The 19920-nt window shown below is 37.0% G+C and overlaps 1 protein-coding gene across 1 annotated transcript; it reads right to left on the reverse strand.

Moving 5' to 3' along the window:
* Positions 1-373: 373 nt before the first annotated feature.
* Positions 374-14942, reverse strand: LOC120624137 (organic cation transporter protein-like). The gene is made up of 7 exons (XM_039890502.1): positions 14696-14942; positions 13084-13186; positions 11569-11669; positions 8109-8260; positions 6559-7167; positions 2577-2758; positions 374-1206 (listed from the first exon to the last, which is right to left on the reverse strand). The coding sequence occupies exons 1-7, from the start codon at positions 14869-14871 to the stop codon at positions 1009-1011; spliced, it is 1521 nt and encodes a 506-aa protein (XP_039746436.1). The 5' UTR covers positions 14872-14942; the 3' UTR covers positions 374-1008.
* Positions 14943-19920: the final 4978 nt, after the last annotated feature.

A 19920-nucleotide genomic window follows, 5' to 3' on the forward strand; every position in this document is an offset into this window, starting at 1 on the left:
AAATGTACACACCGCTGGCCTTTATTATTACGACTGGACAAGCTGTCACTTTGAATTTGTCTCAAATTGATAGACCATTTTGTCACTGTACGTGTGACATTGTAATAAGAGTGTCTAAGGAACTAAACTATTGATAATGACTAAGACAGCGGGAAGTATCTTTGCGTCGTTCGAGTCCATGTAGGACTGAAGTTTATCGAAAATGCATTCGTATTTATATCAAAATACACACTTGCATGTCGTTATTCCAATATAATTTTAATTATTCCTTAAAAACTATTTAATAACTAAATAATAATTATTAGTGCATTTGTAAAAATCCTGATCGATTTAATAAAATAATTGACAAATATGAATTTATTGTAAGCAAAAGTTTAATTATTTACCCATTTTATAAAATTATTGTAACACCATTTATAGTAATAGCCTAGTCGGTTCTTTTCCGAGGGATTTTAAGAAGTTTGTTCCCCGGAATGAACCTTTAACTCCAAGGAGTTAATATGGCTTAAAACACTATATTATTAGTACCAGAAACACGCGTATGTCACATGTTGCCGTTCAAATAGGCTGAAGATTCAAGTTGACATTTCTTTAAGGATAGCCAGTCCCCGGCTTTAGTAATATAACTCTGTTGAACTCCCTAATTGATTGAGAATACCATAGTAATCAATGAATTTGACGTACAGTGCAGTGGTAGTGGCCTCGAACTGTTGTCTTTACTACTGCGAATTCCTTGAACCAAGGACCTCGTCGTCAGATGTCTAACATGCCTAATACAAGATCAAAGAAATGTTCAGGTTTATATGTAGGTCCCTTATTTATATTTATTTATTTAACGCATTGTTACACATAGACATTGGACAAATGGGTAAACATTGTTGAACAATAAAATATCAGTTAGTATATTAGAATAAAACTAAATATAACAATTCACAACAACATTATTGCGTCTCTATCACAATTAACACTTAAATCCTTACTTATTGTACTAATAATACTAATATTGGATCACATTTGAGTATCAAATCCCTCGTTATAGGCCCCTGTGGCCTTCGAGGGCATCTTCGGCTTCCCCAGGGCCTCAGCCTGGTGAACGGTATCCGGTAACGAGTCATCAGATATGTCAGGCACGAGGAATGTGGACAGCCCTGCGATGAGGGCAGCCAGGCCGAACACGAAAGAGGGTAGACCGGGCCAATACACCATCTGGGAATTATTAGATAAACAGGCGTAACTTTGCGAAATTCCATGATATACAATAAATATAAAAGAGAAAGTGTGTGGGTATGTTCCGTATAGTACGGCTAGACCGATTTTAATGAAACTTTCAGGGAATCTCCGGATAGACCTAGCGAGTAATCCAGTAAAGTTTGGTGACGATCGGAGCACTCCTATTTTTGAACTGTCAAACTGTCAAATACAGCTTTTATTTACTATGATGATATTCTATCGTTGGGTGTACATGGGTGTAGATAATGATCTTCACTCGCTCGAGAAGAGAATAGAAGAGAATGAATACGGAGAGAATAAATGATTTAATATATTATGAGACTTAAATTAAAAATTTAATGATGTAAGTTTATTGTTTAAATAAAATAACGCAAAATCTAGTCCGGCGAAGCGGGCTGGGTACGCTAGTATACAATAAACGATAAGTATCATCATCATATCAACCCATTAACGACCAACTACAGGGCACGGTCTCCTCCCACAATGAGAAGGGGTTAAGGCCGAATATTTCATATTAATTCAAAATCGACCGTAGACATTGTGAGAGGCTTGCGGAAGGAAGAGGTGAAAGGCGCAAGAGCATAAATGCCGTATCTATGACGAAGCTTGGCTTGGTATTCTTGCTTAAAAAGATCTTCAGATTGCGCCGAAGGGTTCAACTGCCATATTTGCGGTCGTAAATGTCGCTCGCGCATAGGCTTATTTAGCCATACAAAGATTATTAACATCATCAAGTAATGGCCTGTACGTCTTGAGAGACAGTTATTTGTATATTTGCATGCCGATATGGTAGAATATGTTGAAACTAGAGAAATTATTGTGAATTACATTTTATACACATATTCAAACAAAAAGGAAGGACAAACAAACATATACAAACACACTTTTGTATTTATGATATCTTGGAGATGTCTCTTAAAAAGTTCAAAGTTTGTATTAAACGTAAGCTTATAGAAAAGTCCTATTACAGTATAAAGGACTACGTAAACGATAAAAAAGCTTGGGTGTAAATTATTGCTCTAACCAGGTTGCTCTTTTCATAATTTAAAATGACATTGTGAGATGGTGATAACAAAAAAAAAAAAACACCCGGCTTAGTTTGTTGTGGGCTTCTTCTTAGACCGGGACGCGTTTGGAACCCTCGTAGCTTTAGTTTTAAGTTTACGAATGTGGTTATCGCCATCATCTCACTACCGTGTAATTCTTATGTACGCATCAAAAGTGCCACCTGTGGGCCTACTTGAATAAAGATATTTTTGACTTTGACTTTGACTTTGATATTAGTGGGAATTAAGTGCTGTGTTTAGGGAACAAGTCGCAGACGAAAAACACATGGAAAATATTACCAAAAGAGGTGTTTGTGGTGCCACAATGGAACCGATCCGCCCGACGGAGGAGCACAAGGCATGCATGGAGTTCCTGGTGTAGGTCGGGAACAGTTCCAAGGTGTAGAGGTATGTTATGGCGAAATAGAATGAGGACATCAGCTTCCCGGCCATGTACACTGTCACCGACAGCCAAGGCAAATCTGAAATAAAGTTAAAATTCAAAATTCGTATTCGAAAATTCTTAATTCCTGTAGGCCTATCACAGGCAATTATGACGCGTTCATACATATCATACCCAACAACCCATTACCGGCCCACTACAGGCTCGGCTCGGGGCTCCTCCCACACTGAGAAGGGGTTAAGACCGTAGTCCACCACGCTGGCCCGGTGCAGAGGTGCGCGCTGGGATTCAAACTCGGCCCCCCCAAAAGTGAAGTCGAGCTTCTACCCAATGCGCTATCATCGATTCAATATAGTGTGCATCATTCTACTAGTCTAGCTCTTTTATTTGATACCCATATTGAGGGAGTTAAGAAAACATGTAATCCAACATTTTGTGGCGGATTTTTGACAAACATAGCTCGAAGATAGCTTATTTACTTAAACTCCAGACTTATTTACTTTTCGAAAAAAAACAAAAAAATCAAAACTTGTTCAGCCGATTGGCAACTACGATGCCACAGACAGACACACGTGCACACACACACACGTCAAACTTATAGCAACCCGTCGTTTTTGCGCGAGCTTTTTTTTTAAAGTTTGCCTTGGTTACAATATCCCCAGGTGGTAAGTGATGTAGTAGCCAGGCAAGTGATGTGGGTATGATAGCTGGCTATAACCCAAACCCCTAATGTGTTTCTACGTGAAATCGTGCCGGAACGCTACATCGCTTAGCGACACGTCATAGTCGGTAGTATTATATTCAAAAAATTCAAAATTCAAAATTCATTTATTTCAAGTAGGCCTAATATAAGCACTTTTGAAACGTCAAGTATGCATGTTTGTGTGACTCTACCACCGGTTCGGAAAGCAGATTCTACCGAGAAGAGCCGGCAAGAAACTCAGTAGTTGCTCTTTTCCAACATCAACATTTACAATCATTTTGCTATCTTGCGGGAGATGAGAGCGAGGCTGGCTGCTTCCATTCTACCTTGTCATTGAGGAATTCATCAAATGTATAGTAACCTCGCTGTACTAGATGCGTTTTTACACATTTTTTAAATGTATGCATTGGTAGGTCAAGAATTTCCTTAGGAATCATGTTGTAAAAGCGTATACTCAACCCCACAAAGGAGTTCTGCACCTTTCGCAGACGATATGCAGATATCACTAATTTATGACCGTTTCTGGTAAGTCGATTGTTAATTTCAGCTTTTGATTTATAAAGAGTAATATTTTGCCTCACAAAGACTATATTATTATAAATGTATTGCGAAGCTACTGTAAGAATACCTATTTCTTTAAATTTTTCACGAAGCGATTCGCGTGATCCAAGTTTATATATTGATCGTACGGCTCTTTTCTGTAGTATAAATATACTTTCAATATCTGCAGCTTTTCCCCACAGCAAGATCCCATAGGACATAATACTGTGAAAGTATGCGAAATAAACAAGCCTAGCTGTTTCAACATCGGTAAGCTGTCTAATTTTCCTGATTGCATATGCAGCTGAGCTGAGTTTACTCGCTAGGCTTTCTATATGGGTACCCCACTGTAGTTTACAATCTAAGGTCACTCCTAGAAAAACAGTGGAGTTTTCTATTTTAAGTGTTTCTCCATTTATTATGATGTTTTTATCAATTTTTTTTACGTTAGGCAAAACAAATTCCAAACACTTGGTTTTTTTTGCATTTAAAAGTAAGTTATTAACAGTAAACCAGTCTGACACATGTGACAAAGCACGGTTTACGTCGTCAAAATTATCTTTGTTTCTATCAGTCTTAAAAATGAGAGATGTATCATCTGCGAACAGTACAATCTCACAAGTGCCCCTGACATGGTGTGGCAGATCATTTATATACACCAGAAACAATAAGGGACCCAAAATTGAGCCTTGTGGGACACCCATTAAGGCAGATGATCCCTTAGACTTTATGTCTTTTACGCATACCCTTTGAACTCTATCACTTAGATAAGAGGCAATTAAATTGAGTGCAACGTTTTTGATGCCATAGTGGCTTAGTTTTAATAACAACGTTTTGTGTTCAACGCAATCGAATGCTTTGGACAGATCACAGAAAACACCAATGGCATTCTGCGAACGTTCCCAGGCATCGTAAATATGCTTTATGAGTCTTGCGCCTGCATCCGTTGTACTACGACCTTTAGTGAAGCCGTACTGCTCCGGATGAAGTAAGTTATTTACATTAAAATGATTTAAAAGTTGATAAAGTATAATTTTTTCAAAGACCTTACTAAGAGTTGGCAAGATTGAAATAGGCCTGTAATTGTTAAGGTCATTTTTATGACCGGATTTAAAAAGGGGTATTAATTTACTACATTTCATTAGGTTCGGAAAAATACCCATATCAACACATTCATTAAAAATTACGGCTAGATAAGGGGCAATAACGTCAATAATGTTAGAAATGACCATCACCGACATACCCCACAGATCACCGGTTTTTTTCAACTTTAATAACCTGAAATTCTTTACAATATCTATTGCAGATATATGTTTAAAATTAAATAAAACATTGCACTCTTTAACATTATCTCTCAATATACGCTGAGCTGCTATTGGTGAAGAGCTTAGAGAATCTGTTAACAAAATGGGAACATTCTGAAAGAAGTTTTCGAAAGTATTAGCAACCTCCCTGTCAGACGTCACTTTATTGTTATCAACAATAAGTTCAAAATCCACATCACGAGATTTAGTTTTTCCTGACTCGTAATTAACTATTTTCCAGGTTGTTTGTACTTTGTTATCAGATTTCATTATACTATATTTAATGTGTAGCGATTTCGCATTAGTGCAAACATTCTTAAATATTTTAGAGTATTTTTTTACGTGTTCTACGAAAGTTGGAGTATGATTAAATTGTTTTTCATCATACAGCTCATACAACTTCTCCCTACTTTTATATATACCTACAGTAGCCCAGTCACTAAATTTTAATTTATTACTGACATTGATGTGCTTAAAGTTGAATACTCTATTAAATTCGTTGTTTATAGTATTAAATAGTGCACTATAAAGACTGTCCGGATGAAAATGTTCGCACGCAATACCAGGGATTTTCGCAGAAATTTCACGTTTGAATCGCATGTGTATATCTAACCACGGCCTAAGCCTCTTAACAAATATGAGAAAAACTAAATTTTTCCTGCCGGGAATTGAATCCAGGAGTTCCATCTTAAAACGCAGCGCCCACCGCTGTGCCAGAGAGGTCGTCAAAAATTATTATGCTAGCTTACTCGCAACTTCTTCGTAGAGTTTTCGTTTTCCTTTTTCCTGCAGCCTAAATTAGTCTAGTACATTCCTTTCAAAGTCCTACGTAACTGGAAATTATTCCCGAAATAAATCTTAAATTACTTCTTGCAAAGTTTTCTACCTGTCTGCAAGATTTTAGGATAGTTTAGATAAACAAACAGACAGTTTTAACACGTATGCTTAGATTATACCATAACTAAAGAAGTCCGCGTGTATTTTGGGATATTAAAAATCCCACAGGCTCCCGTTAATTTTTGTGGATAAAAAGTATCCTTTAGTGGTCTCTAGGATGCAAACTATTTTTATACAAAACAACGTGTCGGGACGCTAAATTATTCTCGCTAAACTGCACGTCTTTGTCGGTAGAATTATAACTTGAGAAAATTAAGGATTTATAATTTCCCAATTCCCCGCGGGGAATAGAAACCGGGACTTCCATCTTGGAACACAGTGCTATGAAAATAATCATCATTCTATACGAAAAGCCGCAGTTAACCTACATTATATTGTAATTATACTTATAAGTAATGTGGAGAAATAAATAAATCATTCATTCATTCAACTTACTTGTTGGTAGAAATGGTTGCGACAAGCACATAGCAGCGCCAACGAAGAACGAGAGCATCAAAGGAACCTTCCTCTTGAAATGTATCAGTATGTAAGTGGTGGCCACAGAAGCTGGTAGATCGACCAACATGCTCAACGCGAAGTTTACATACTTATTCCCTTGCAAAGACACCGAATTAATCATGAGTCCATAGTTCACGAAGGTACACGTTATCCACCAGATCACGCAAACAAAGAAACGCTTCCTCAGCGTTTTGGATTTAAACGTGTCGTTTAACAGTTCTGAAAACCTAACGTTCTCTCTCACTTCACAAGTTAAGTTCTGTAATGAATGCTTGTCGATGGAAATTTTATTCTTCTTCGCCGCTTTTTCTAGAATATTTATCGCTTCGTCTTTCCTCCCTTTAGTTAGCAGCCATCTTGGACTCTCATCTAGCAGGTACTTGTAAAAGAAGAATAGGAATGCCGGTGTGTATATCGCTCTCAGATACCATCTCCAATCTGGTGTCAACCAAGCTATAAAAGCTGAGGCAACTCCTCCGAAAGTGAAACCGAAACTGCATACCATGAAAAACACTAGCTTCTTCTTTGAAGACACCATTTCCAGTGCTGAAATTAATAACAAAAAATGGTAATTAATAACAATAAATTAACAATTCGAAGTGCTAGCTAACGTTGGTATCGTCACGGTGCTTTCAATGATATAGTCCGTCGCGCTCTAGCCTCTGCGTCTATCCCTACACAATTGGAACCTTACTTTGTTCATGATGATGGTAAGAGACCAGACGGTATGACTATAGTACATCGGTCGATGGGGCGTGCGCTGGTGTGAGATGCGACCTGCGTTGATGAATTGGCAGTTTCGTCCTAAAAAGCGGTTGCAGCTGCCGAATTTTTATAACCAACCTCCAACCACAACACAAAGTCAAATTACAAATACTCCGTTATTTGTAATAACTACGTTTGTGCGGCGATTATGTTTGAAACTATGGGCCTGGACTCGACAATCCGCTCTTGGCCAGTGTGGTGGACCAGAATAAAGAGGGCCTTTTTGTAGGCTGGTTATGGATCCATAATGATGTTAAAATATAACCCATTAGCTTAGAACACTTTTGAAATTAACCTTGTAGAAACGTACAGAGCTTCTGATAAACGACTTTAAATTAAATAAATATAATATACTAAATAAACGACAATGCACCCATCTAGCCCCAAAGTTTTATGGGTACTAAGATAAGCCAAATATTTGGATATATAATGTACATAAATACTTATAATATACACCCAGACACTGAAAAACATTTATTTTCATCGCACAAGCATTATTCAAGTTTTGGGAATCGAACACACGGCCTTGGGCTCAGAAAGCAGAGTCGCTGCCCACTGCGCCAATCCGCTGTCGAATTACTTCCGACAGCTTGAATTTTTAGTTTGCTTCGCTTATCACAATTATTTTTATATTGTTTACGTGTTGTAACATAAATGCACTTCTGCAGATTGGTCTTCATATTGATAATATTCATTATATGAAAAAAAACGAATGCACTCACTCAATACATACATCGGCGAGCAAATATCTCCTATGGCAGCTTCCATAAACTCCATTGCTATGTAGAACCAGTACCATGTGGAGAAACTCCTCAAAGTTCCAAGAACTGCGCCGAAAATTCCTGTAACCACGATCGCTGTTTTTCTTCCTAGCCTAGAAAATAAGAGTATTTGTATGTACACGTACATCCCTTAAATGAAGTTGGTTAAGTCGACTAAAGTCTAAAGTCAATTTCAAATATTTCTTTATTCAAATAGGCACATAGATTGCACTTTTGATGCGTACATTACATGTTAAAATATGACATAGGAGTGAGTTGGTATCGATAATTAAATTCGTCAACTTAAAACTAAAGCTACGAGGGTTCCAAACGCGCCCTGGTCTAAGAAGAAGCCCACAACAAACTTAGCCGGTTATTTTTTTTTGTTATCACCATCTCACATTCTCTTTTAAAATGATTAAAGAAGCAACCTGGTTAGAGTAATAATTTACAACCAAACTCACTTTAGCATTTAAAATATTAGCATGGATTTATACAACGATATTTTTGAAGTTAAACCTTCTTAATTAAGAACTTTTTGGGTGAACAAAAATCAGGTTACTCGCGTCATCGCCACCAAAACGCTTTCCATGTATACTGTATATATATCATACTATCGGTCCCTCGCGACTTCGCCCTCGTAAGTCAACCTTAAAATACAAGACATATGCTATCGTGGACCTATGTTTTAGAACTTTTAAAGGGGAACAACGTTGCCATACATGAAATCGAAACTTTAACCATTTACGCCGCGCTCGAGCGGAAGCTCTGAAAACAAAACAAAACCCCGATTTTAAACATTCTTCAATGGTGCTAGCCTTAGCACCTTGCTAGCCTAGCTTAACCTAGGTGGTGGCCTTTTGATCTTAGCGTGATATCCTATAGCCGTCCTCTATAAATGGGCAGTCCAACACTAAAATAATTTTTAAAACGGGCAAGTACCAGTAGTTCCTGAGATAATCGCATTCAAGTAAACAAACAAACAGACAAACTCTTCAGTTTTATTATATTAGTAAATGATATAAAATTATTTTTACTTTTTCGGTGAACAAAAATATTAAGCCCCTATATGAGCCATATCCCTTCCCATGAGCTATATGTATACTATGTTTATATGTAGGTACATACATTTAGTTTTCACTTCTATTGGTCATTAACAAAGACTGCCTTGCATGTCTTTTTATTGTAAAAAAAAATTCAAAATTCATTTATTTCAAGTAGGCCTAGTTTATAAGCACTTTTGAAACGTCAAGTCAGACAGTTTGTAGTGACTCTACCACCGGTTCAGAATGCAGATTCCACTGAAGAGAGAGAAGAGCCGGAAAGAAACTCAACAGATCCAACATTAGTTTATAATAATATAACACAACATATAGTTTAAAAATATAATTTTTCTGTTTTGCGAAAGATGAGAGCGGAGTGGCCTGCTTCATAGCAGCCTTGTCGTCAAGGAATTCACCAATCGTGTAGTAACCACGATTGGTTAAATGTGTTTTAATATATTGAAATATATAAAATAAGATAAAACATTTGTTCCACTGTCCACAAGATAGTTCGTTCACTAAAACGGTATGCACAATTTAAAAGCGGCTGCCCATCAGCTCATGCTGATAGATAGCCGTCGTCTACTTCAAATACTCAGCCCGTTATTAACACCAGCAGTGACCATTAGTGCGCGATACGGAGGCTTCAGATGTCTACTACATCGCATTTTGAATTGTTGTTGATCTTTTTTTTTAACGTTAATAGACTAGCGTTTGACCACAATCCTGATCCTGATCCTAATTTCCACCTGTTGCCTAGAAGCCTATTCACTGTTGGAATTCATTATTCTAATTAATGTTAATAAATTAAAGGAAAAATTTACTTTTGATTCGAATATAAATATAAATATACTATGAAAACACACACATCGCCATCTAGCCCCAAAGTAAACGTAGCTTGTGTACTAAGATGACTCATGAATATTTGTAGGAATAATATCCATTATACTATAATATACACATAAACACTCAGATACTGAAGCACACATGTTCATCACGCAAACATTTTCCAGTTGTGGGACTCGAACCCACGGCCGTGGACTCAGAAGGCAAGGTCGCCGCCCACTGCGCCAGTCCGCCGTCAATATATTATTATTGTACCGATTTATTTCTTCCACATTAGTTATTCGAGTGGACGAAGGGTAAGAATAAGATAACAACAAAGTTTAACTTACATTGTAATATTAACATAGAGACAGAAACTCTTACATACGAGTGTCTCTGGAACAAAATGAATTTAGCCCTAAGGCACAATAAACCCTGGAAAGTTATGTCGCATGTTTAGCTTAACGTAACTTAGGGACCCCTGTAAGCACTTTAATATTTCGCTCTACAAATACAAAATCATTAATTAGAAGAAGTGATAGCGACAGTGGGTGTAGCAACGGCTTTCCTTTCGCGAATACCGAGTTTGAGTCCCTACTCGGACCACGGACATAGTTACACGTTACGTTTTAAGAAATTACAATATCACTTGCTTCAACGGTGAAGGAAAACATCGAAACCTGCATGCCTGACCGTTCTTCATAATGTTCTCAAAGGCTTGTGAAGTCCACCAATCTGCACTGGGCCAGCGTGGTTGGGTACAACCTACACCTTTCTCATTGTGGGAAAGGAGCCGCGCGCTGTAGTGGGTCGGTAATGGGTTATTTAGATTGTCCTTTTTTAAGTCGTTGTGAAGATGAGAACATCTTTCTTTGGACGTTGAACCATCTTTTCGTAACACTTTAGAGAAAGTTTTAATGATATTTAAAAATGATAACTTTTTCACATCGTGAGGCAGTTTAGAAAAAAATGTTTAAAGTAGGTTATGTGAAAATCTTTAGATAATAGAATGTATAAAAAAGGTATTCATTATGTCCCATTAAATGTGTTCATATTCACTTTTCAAAGACACGTTCATAACATAATAAACAAATAAAGTCTTCCAAGATAAAAATATTATGAGAAAATCACGTTTACTTCGTATAAGAGGATTATTTCTACAAAATAGACTTACATACAATATCTTATTTTCCTCTCATTCGCGTTCGGAATCTTCATAACTTAAGTTTTTAGTTCGTCATATAGAAGTTTAAAAACAAAACATCTATCCGCTCACTACTATCACTTAAAATAGTGTACATTTACTATGGCTTAAATTTTGTTTAAGAACTATAATTGCTATTTTTAGGATTTCTATCGGCATAATTTCAACTGTCTAACTATCACTGTTTGAGATACAGGCTTGTGATAGACGGACTGACGGAGTCTTAGTATTTGGGCTCCGTATTAACCTTAGGGTACGAAACCTTAACAATTGCAAACTTGCCTATACTAAGTTTTTGGGTGAGATCGCAGTACAGCGTTATACGCCATCAAATAAACATAAATCTTACCGATCAGACATTGGCCCAACAAGCAGTAAGCCACACATGTACCCAAAGCTGTGCATCGTTCCCACGAGTGTCCTCTTCCATTCTTGACAGGCTAACTCAAACTGCAATGAATAAAAGCATGCGCAATTATAACCATCTCTTCACTACGCGGGGTAAAGACCTCCTCCCTCCGTCATAGAAGAGGGCAGATCAGAGGTGTACGAAAGTTTAAACAATGTATTAAAACACATTATGAATATTAAGCTTAATTTGCTATACTCCGCGAACAGCAGTAGAATCTGTATGGTGTAATTTATTATAACTTCAATCTGGATATTTCACACCAAACAGATCCTCGGCAATGTACCCTCTACGCACGTTTCGCTCCGAAATCGAAGCATCCTCAGGAGATGTTGACTTTACAATGAATAATTGTTAAGAACTTAAGTACGGAGTATAGCAAAAGAAGCTGAATTTTCATAATATATTATGGATTTCCGCAAAGTAACGCCTGCTTCTATCCAATATTATATCTTTAAACGAGCAATTATTGTATACATATAATTGGAATCTCGGAATCGGCTCCAACGATTTTCATGAAATTTAGTATACAGGGGGTTTCGGGGGCGAAAAATCGATCTAGCTAGGATTCATTTTTAGAAAATGTCATTTTATTCGTGTTTTCCGGTAATAACCGATTTGGTGCAGACAAAGTTGCACGGGTCAGCTAGTATGTATTTAAACACATTCACCTTATCGTGGTTAAGTCTAGCCTAGTGGCTAGGACTTATGCTTCACTTTCGAGAGGCCCAGTTTGACTCCCAACACCTCTAACTTTTCTTAGTTATGTGCGTGCGTTCGTGAGGAAACCTGCATGCCTGAGAGTTCTCCATAATGTTCTCAAAGGTGTGTGAAGTCCACCAAACCGCAATGGGTCAGCGTGGTGACCGGAGACCCGTGCCCTGTGGTGGGCTGATAATGGGTTAATATGATGACAAACAAAAGTGGCAATCGAAGCGCCAATGTTTGTTTTATTCCTCTACAAATTAGCCCTTGACAATCCCACCTGGTGGTAAGTGATGATGCAGGCTAAGATGGTAGCGGGCTAACCTACTAGGGAGTATGGTAGTCATATCCCTAATCGGTTTCTACGCGACATCGCACCGGAACACTAAATCGCTTAGCAGCACGTCTTTGTCGGTAGGGTGGTAACTAGCCACGGTCAAAACCTGGTAGAAGAAAAAAAATCAGAAATCGTAAATTCCCAAATTGCCTGGCGGGAATCGAACCCTGGGCCTCCTACTTAAATTCACAGCGCTCACCGTTGCGCTAGGGAAGAAGACGAGTGCTAAGAAGCTGTACATGGCATATGAAAACCGGATGTACGTGTAGATAAAGATTTGTTTTTGTTTTTCCCACTACAACTCACTGACGATCTCAACCGGGTGGTAAATTTATATTAAACTCTCGCTTTAAATCGGTTTAAATGCGAACGCGAGTTTTCATGCATGTTGGAGAATAAAAAAAGTTACTTACGTATGCAACAAAACTATTAGGATTATCGTACGCCCATTCTGAACAGTAATACGTGGCGTTTGATGCGCCACAGTATGAGGCATCTTCCAAATCGTCTTTGCATCTGAAAAAGTTGTCAACAAAACGATTAGATTCATCCATACACTACTGATCACATAAATTATCACCTTTATACCACTCATATACCTCACATAATATGACTTATCTATATGTTATCTAGTATTTGATGGCCGATTGGGGCAGTTTGCAGCGACCGTGCTTTCTGAGTCCAAGGCCGTGGGTACGATTCCCACAACTAGAAAATGTTTGTGTGATGAGCTGGAAAATGTTTAAACTTTTTTCAGTATATTATTCATAAAAATATACATAAGTCATCTTAGTACCCATAACACAAGGTACGCTTACTTTGGGGCTAGATGGCGATGTGTGCGTTGTCGTACTATATCAGTATATATATATATATATATATATATATATATATTTATATTTTATTTATATATATATATATATATATAAGTATTAGTATGTACAGTATATGTAATGTATATTAATTATTTCTTTTTAAATTGAATGTCGCACTATCCAGTTTTCCGTACTAAACATGCCGCCAAATTGTATAATTTTGTTAATTTTTTATTTATAATACGATACGTTTATGTGGTGGACAATAAAAGTGTATTCATTCATTCATTCATGCTTCATCAACCAAAGGTTGTCTGGAGGAGATCGCTTCAAGCGATAAGGCCGCCTTTGCGCATTTATTTTTATTTACCTTTTGTTGTGTTCAATTTAATTTATCATCAACCCTTTACCCTCCCACTACAGGGCACGTGTCTCCTCCCACAGTGAAAAGGGTTTAGGCCGTAGTCCACCACCCTGGCCAAGTGCGGATTAAATTAATAATTATACTATTACAATACACACTTTGCCATCTAGTCCCAAAGTAAGCGTTGCTTGTGATAGGGGTACTAAGACGACTGAAGAATATTTTTATGAATAATATCCATAAATACTTATAATATACAGATAAACACCCAGATACTGCAAAACATTCATGTTCATCACACATACATTTTCCAGTTGTGGGAATCGAACCCACGGCCTTGCACTCAGAAAGCAGGGTCGCTGCCCACTGCGCCGGCCGTCAACTTTCTGATTAGTGTACTCCACTTGTTTTTGAGAACGTTATGCAGAACTCTCAGGCATGCTGATTTCCTCACAATGTCTTCCTTTACCGCTAAAGCAAGATATTTAATTGTATAAATTAAAAACTTTCATTACTCTGAAAAGTAAGAGGACTGGGGGTCGAATTCTGTCCTCCCTAAAGAGAAGCCGAAGCCCTAACCACTAGACTATCGCTATAAATACATAACCCACCGTAAGTTCGATAAACAAAGTGAACAATATTGATATTACGATTAGTTATCAGTAACTACCTCATTAGTTTATTAGTTAGCAAAGCTAACTAACTAATATTAGTAAAAATATCCATTTGATAAGTGTTCTGTCGTGGTATATTTATATATTTTATTTATTTATTATTTGAATTGAACTGGAATTTCCTTACTAATCATGAAAACATATAATATTAAGTATATGATAAATATATTACCTGTAAGACACATCTTCGGCCGCAAACACGTAATTCGAACAATAAATGTTATTAGTAGCAAAAGCCAGGAACGCCAGAATAATCATTTCGCCATGGTAACGCTTAAATATTCCGTAATTGTCCAAAACCTCGTCTAAATCCACTGTTTTTTCACTCACATCTTTTTTTTCACTCATTTTGTCACGAAACTAAACTAATAAAAACTAAAATTACACTAAGAGTTTTTATAATTTAAGTCATTTTTTATCTACGGGTCTTTTCATTTATATTTGAATTAAAAAAAGAAAAATCAATATTTGTTTTTGCTTCCTAGATTTTAATTAATTATTTAATATTAATGCGTCTAAACTTGAGGTACAATGCTCTTGGAATGATCAAGGCAACAAAAGAATACGGTACGGAACGAGTTGAAGGTAACTGATTTACAATGTACCTGATCTTGCATGAAGCGATGTGGTATAAAAAATGCAATAAAAACTTTGACTAGCTAGACTAAAAATTATATCTGCATAGTATCCAAAGAACGCCTTAAGATTGTCGGCCGACTGGCGCAGTGGGCAGCAGACCTGCTTTCTGAGTCCAAGGCTGTGGGTTCGATTCCAACTACTGGAAAATGTTTGTGTGATGAGCATGAATGTTTTTCAGTGTCTGGGTGTTTATATGTATATTCTAAGTATTTATGTATATTATTCATAAAAATATTCGTCACTCATTTTAGTACCCATAACACAAGCTAACGCTTACTTTGGGGCTAGATGGCGATGTGTGTATTATCGTAGTATATTTATATTTATTTATCTTATGCAAATTATGCTTTTTTTTTTCAGGGCCACTTGACGCCTTACCAGGCATGCAAGGAACACATCCTGCAAATTGCCGTTCTGTATGCACAGGTCACTTACCGACCTAAGGCGTAAGTGTTAAGCCTCACGTTCCTGTCATTTTTCTTTTCACACCGGCAACCACGCCCCTTCAGAGAAAAAAAAAAACAGGGGCAGAACAAGTTTTCCCATTAATCATTAATTCTCTTTTACAGTCCACTGCTGGACTAAAGGCCTTTCCCAATGGGAGGGTTTGCCAATAACCCCTGGGCAGATAGGTTGGTGAATGCAGTAGATGGTAGTAGTAGAACAGAAGACGCTGCTGCCTGCTCTGCTATTATGTTAGTCGCCACTCGCCTCGTCCGATGATTCTGACGTCGTAGTCACGGGACGATATCAGCAGTTTATTTATTAAAAGTTTATATATGAATATTCATCGAAATCAAAAATCATTTTAAATTCTATAGAAATATGTGATCGAAGGTTGAGGAAGGAAAAATTCTGACAGTCGTCGGCTTATTATTTTCGCATTGCCCAAAATATATTTGAATATTGTCACGTGAATACAAAATTAAACCATTACATGCATGCAAATTCTGATTTTCATGGAAAATAAAACAAAAGGAAGCGACACTAATAGCCGCGTTCATAAACAGTATTACGAAGGTTAAAATAAAATAATTTGTAAAATCAAAGATACATCATCATAGGTTTATACGCGACATCGCAACGGACCACTTAAACGCTTAGCGGCACGTCTTTGTCGGTAGGGTGGTAACAAGCCAAGGCCAAAGCCTCCTGCCAGACCAGACCAAATTGTTCCTGCCGGTAGGTAATCGTCGGGACCGCCTACCTAAGTTCACAACGCTCACCGTTGCACCAGCTCGATGAACATAAATGTTTTTCAGCGCCTGGGTATCTGTATATTATAAGTATAGTAATATGTATATTATGTTCATAAAAATATTCATCAGCTAACATTGTACCCATAACACAAGCTACGCTTACTTTGGGGCTAAAATTAAAAGATGAATCAAAACTATAAACATAATAACAGAAAATGATCTCGAAAGAAAAACGGAATAGTATCAGCTGCTGATAAAATAAACAACATGGACATTCTAATATTCAAAGTAAATCTATTTTAATAATATTCAGAGCTGTTGCCTAATTGCATTAATTAAGTAATGTTGTTTTAAGTGATTTTTAATTAATTAAACAAGAATGGTGAGATAACTTATTTTCCTTCGCTCATTCCATATATATTTATTTCAATAATAAGTAAGTAGTAAAAAAATAATTTAACAATTGTAGTAAAAGTTGAAGTGGAAATGGGCGGGGCAAATCGTAAAACCGATACACGACGTCCTAAGGTGCTGGAATTGCAACCCAGCGTCGTTAAACGCAGCGTAGGTCGGCCTACAACGAGATACGACATACGACATCAACTGACTTTGTTAAACTAAAAAGCAAGAAATTAAATATTCTCTAAAACATTTCTAAGTCGTAAAATGATAAATGAACAATGATAAATACTGTTACTGTTACAAAAATAGAAATAGTTTTAAAGAACAGAAATTCCGTCCCCACCTTTGTATTGTATGATATTCAACAGTTCGTTATAATATTTAAATGCAAGATATTAACCATGGAAAGCACTAGCCATGAAAAAGGAGCAGATAACATTTTAAAATTCGTATTTGTGTAGATTAGGCAACATCGCATTAGTATAATACGAGTATTATGTGTGTAGGTAGCCGATACCCAAACAATTCGTTTTATATTTGAATTCAATATGCAATTATGAGTCAAGGATATCCATTCACCTGGCACACTATTCACTGCTACTACATCGCGTGACCTCACAGTGTCACTTATACAAACTAGTATTTATTTATCTGCTACCAACGCATAAATTTATTTATTTCAAAATTCATTTATTTCAAGTAGGCCTACTTCGAACAATGTGTTTAAACACATTTAAGGCCCTAACTTTAAACAACACACATTTAATAAAACGTGGTGACTATAAAATTTATGGATTTCTTAACGGCCGCTTGGAAGCAGGCCGTTCCGCTCCCATCTTTCACAAGATAGAAAAATTCTAAAGATTGCTAAACTTTAAAATGATGTTGAAAAAGAGCAATCTGCTGAGTTTATTGTCGATTTCTACCCAGTAGAATCTGCCTTCCGAGTTAGAGTCAGACTGTCAACAGACTGACTTAAAGTTTCTAAAGTGCCTATAAACTAAGCATACTGGAAATTAATGGATGCTGTATTTATAATATTTACAAAAATAACTACAAGCACCCACGCATTAGGTACTTTTACACATATATATTCCACTAAAATCTACCGCATTACTACGACAACACACATCGTAATCTAGCCCCAAAGTAAGCGTAACTTGTTCTATGGGTACTAAGATTGAATATATTTATAATAGTATAAATAAATACTTATAATATGCATATAAACACCCAGCCACTGAAAAACATGCATTTTCATCACACAAATATTTTCCAGTTGTGGGAATCGAGCCCACGGCCTTTGACTCAGAAAGCAGGGTCGCTGCCCACTGTACCAATCGGCCGTCAAGTATTAAACACATACTCATAATCGGTTTCCACACGACATCATAACGGAACGCTCAACCGCTATGCGGCCCGTCTTCGACTGTTGGGTGGAAACTAGCCACAGCCGAAGCCTCCCACCAGACAACATTTCTTTAGATTTGCATGCCTTTAGCGATTGCCGTTGTGAAGTGTTTTACTTGTTTCGAATGGGCTACCTTCTTTAAACATCACATTAAGGAAGCGTAGAAGGGCATGTCAATAAAGATACCCATAAGGCTTCGTATATGGAATCAGTTTCCTCAATAGCACCTTCATTTCCAAATCTGTCACTTCCTATGAGTCACTTCAATGTACGCTTGGTAGGATGAACCTTCGCACGCTGCGATATTTTCACGCACATAATATTTTAAACGCGCGTAGATAAGCGGTGATAGCTTAGTGGATAAAACTTCGGCCTTCCTTTTGGGGCACTTTAAGACTTATTTGCGTTTTGAGTGATTAAGGAGCTCTTAGTTCAAATGTGCTAAAAAGGAAGTTTTCTAAGCACTGTCACTTTGAAATGGTAACATATTCGTACTTGGAAATATATATATGATATTTTTAAGACCTTAAATGAGGGAATCTCGAGGATCAAAACATGATTCAAGTACTTTTGTAGCATAAAAAACTATTCCAAACATCGAACAAAAATACCGAAACCTAGTGATAAAACTTCGGCCTTCCTTTTGGGGGACTTTAAGCAGTGTAGTGGACTGGTGATGGATTGATAATATTGATGGTGCTACTCCACTTATGGCAGTTTTCACTAAACCTAGGAGTCGCCTTAATCGGATGCCTAGTGATTTAGGTAATTCCTATAGAAAAAGCATTCAGCATTTTAAAAACTTTTGTTTGATGTCTAACGACGTTAAGCGCCGTCTAGAATGACGACACAGATTTAAGTAAACGGGACCAAACGGGACTCTTGAACTGACACTTGACAGATAAAAGAAAACTTTTTTGCAAACCTTAAATCAAAGAACAAAATTTAAAAAAATTATAATACAAACACAAAATACCACACCTTGTGGCAAGAACCATAGACAAGTTAGGTTATATGAGTTGCCTAGTCCCAATCGATTGGTGAAAGGTAAATGTATGCCTAGAAATCTTCTTTGATTAGGCGTTACTTACTTAGGCATTGCCTTTTGCCCCGCCGTTAGTGAAAACGGGCATTAGTACCTCAAATTAAATTAAAGGCTATCAAGTTAAATTAAAGGCTCTTCGCGTAAATATAAATTTCGAAACTGACAGAGGCAGATCACTACGCGGAAGAAGTCACCAGCATTATCTAGTATGAAAACCTATTCCGGGCCTCGGAAAACTAGTTTATCCAGTTTATCTCGCTACCTTCTGATATTAAAATCGTTAAAGATATTTGGGAAGTATTATCTTGTGTAAGACAATTATAAAAAGGTTGTTGACCTTGACTAATAAAGTGTTACATACTAGAGATGACATCGTAAAAAAAATTGCGTGCATGGTTTTACAGTCCGCTGGGCTGCAAGTGCATTATTTGTCTTGGACACTTCCTGCATCGAGACCACAAATCTTGAACACATAATATTCATAATGCCTTTTAGTGTAGGTACACAAAGACTGTGCCACACATAAAAATCAAATATATATTATGACACTATATATTATCACCTACGTCCACACAGAATTTCTAGACTCTTTTTTATAGAAATAAGCAAATTGACTTTATATTACTTATTAAATTGGGCAGCTATTTTAATGCTGAGTTAGATCCCTCTACAAATTATCTCATGCACTTTATCAAAATTTT

This window comes from Pararge aegeria, chromosome 5 (genome assembly GCF_905163445.1).
Source record: "Pararge aegeria chromosome 5, ilParAegt1.1, whole genome shotgun sequence".
Lineage (NCBI taxonomy): Eukaryota > Metazoa > Arthropoda > Insecta > Lepidoptera > Nymphalidae > Pararge > Pararge aegeria.

Coding starts and splice junctions, on each gene's coding strand:
- LOC120624137 (XM_039890502.1), bottom strand. CDS start 14,871: ATGAGTGAAAAAAAAGATGTGAGTGAAAAAACAGTGGATTTAGACGAG. Junction 11,670..13,083: donor CTAATAGTTTTGTTGCATAC/GTAAGTAACTTT, acceptor TATTCATTGCAG/TTTGAGTTAGCCTGTCAAGA. Junction 8,261..11,568: donor GTTGGGCCAATGTCTGATCG/GTAAGATTTATG, acceptor CTTATTTTCTAG/GCTAGGAAGAAAAACAGCGA.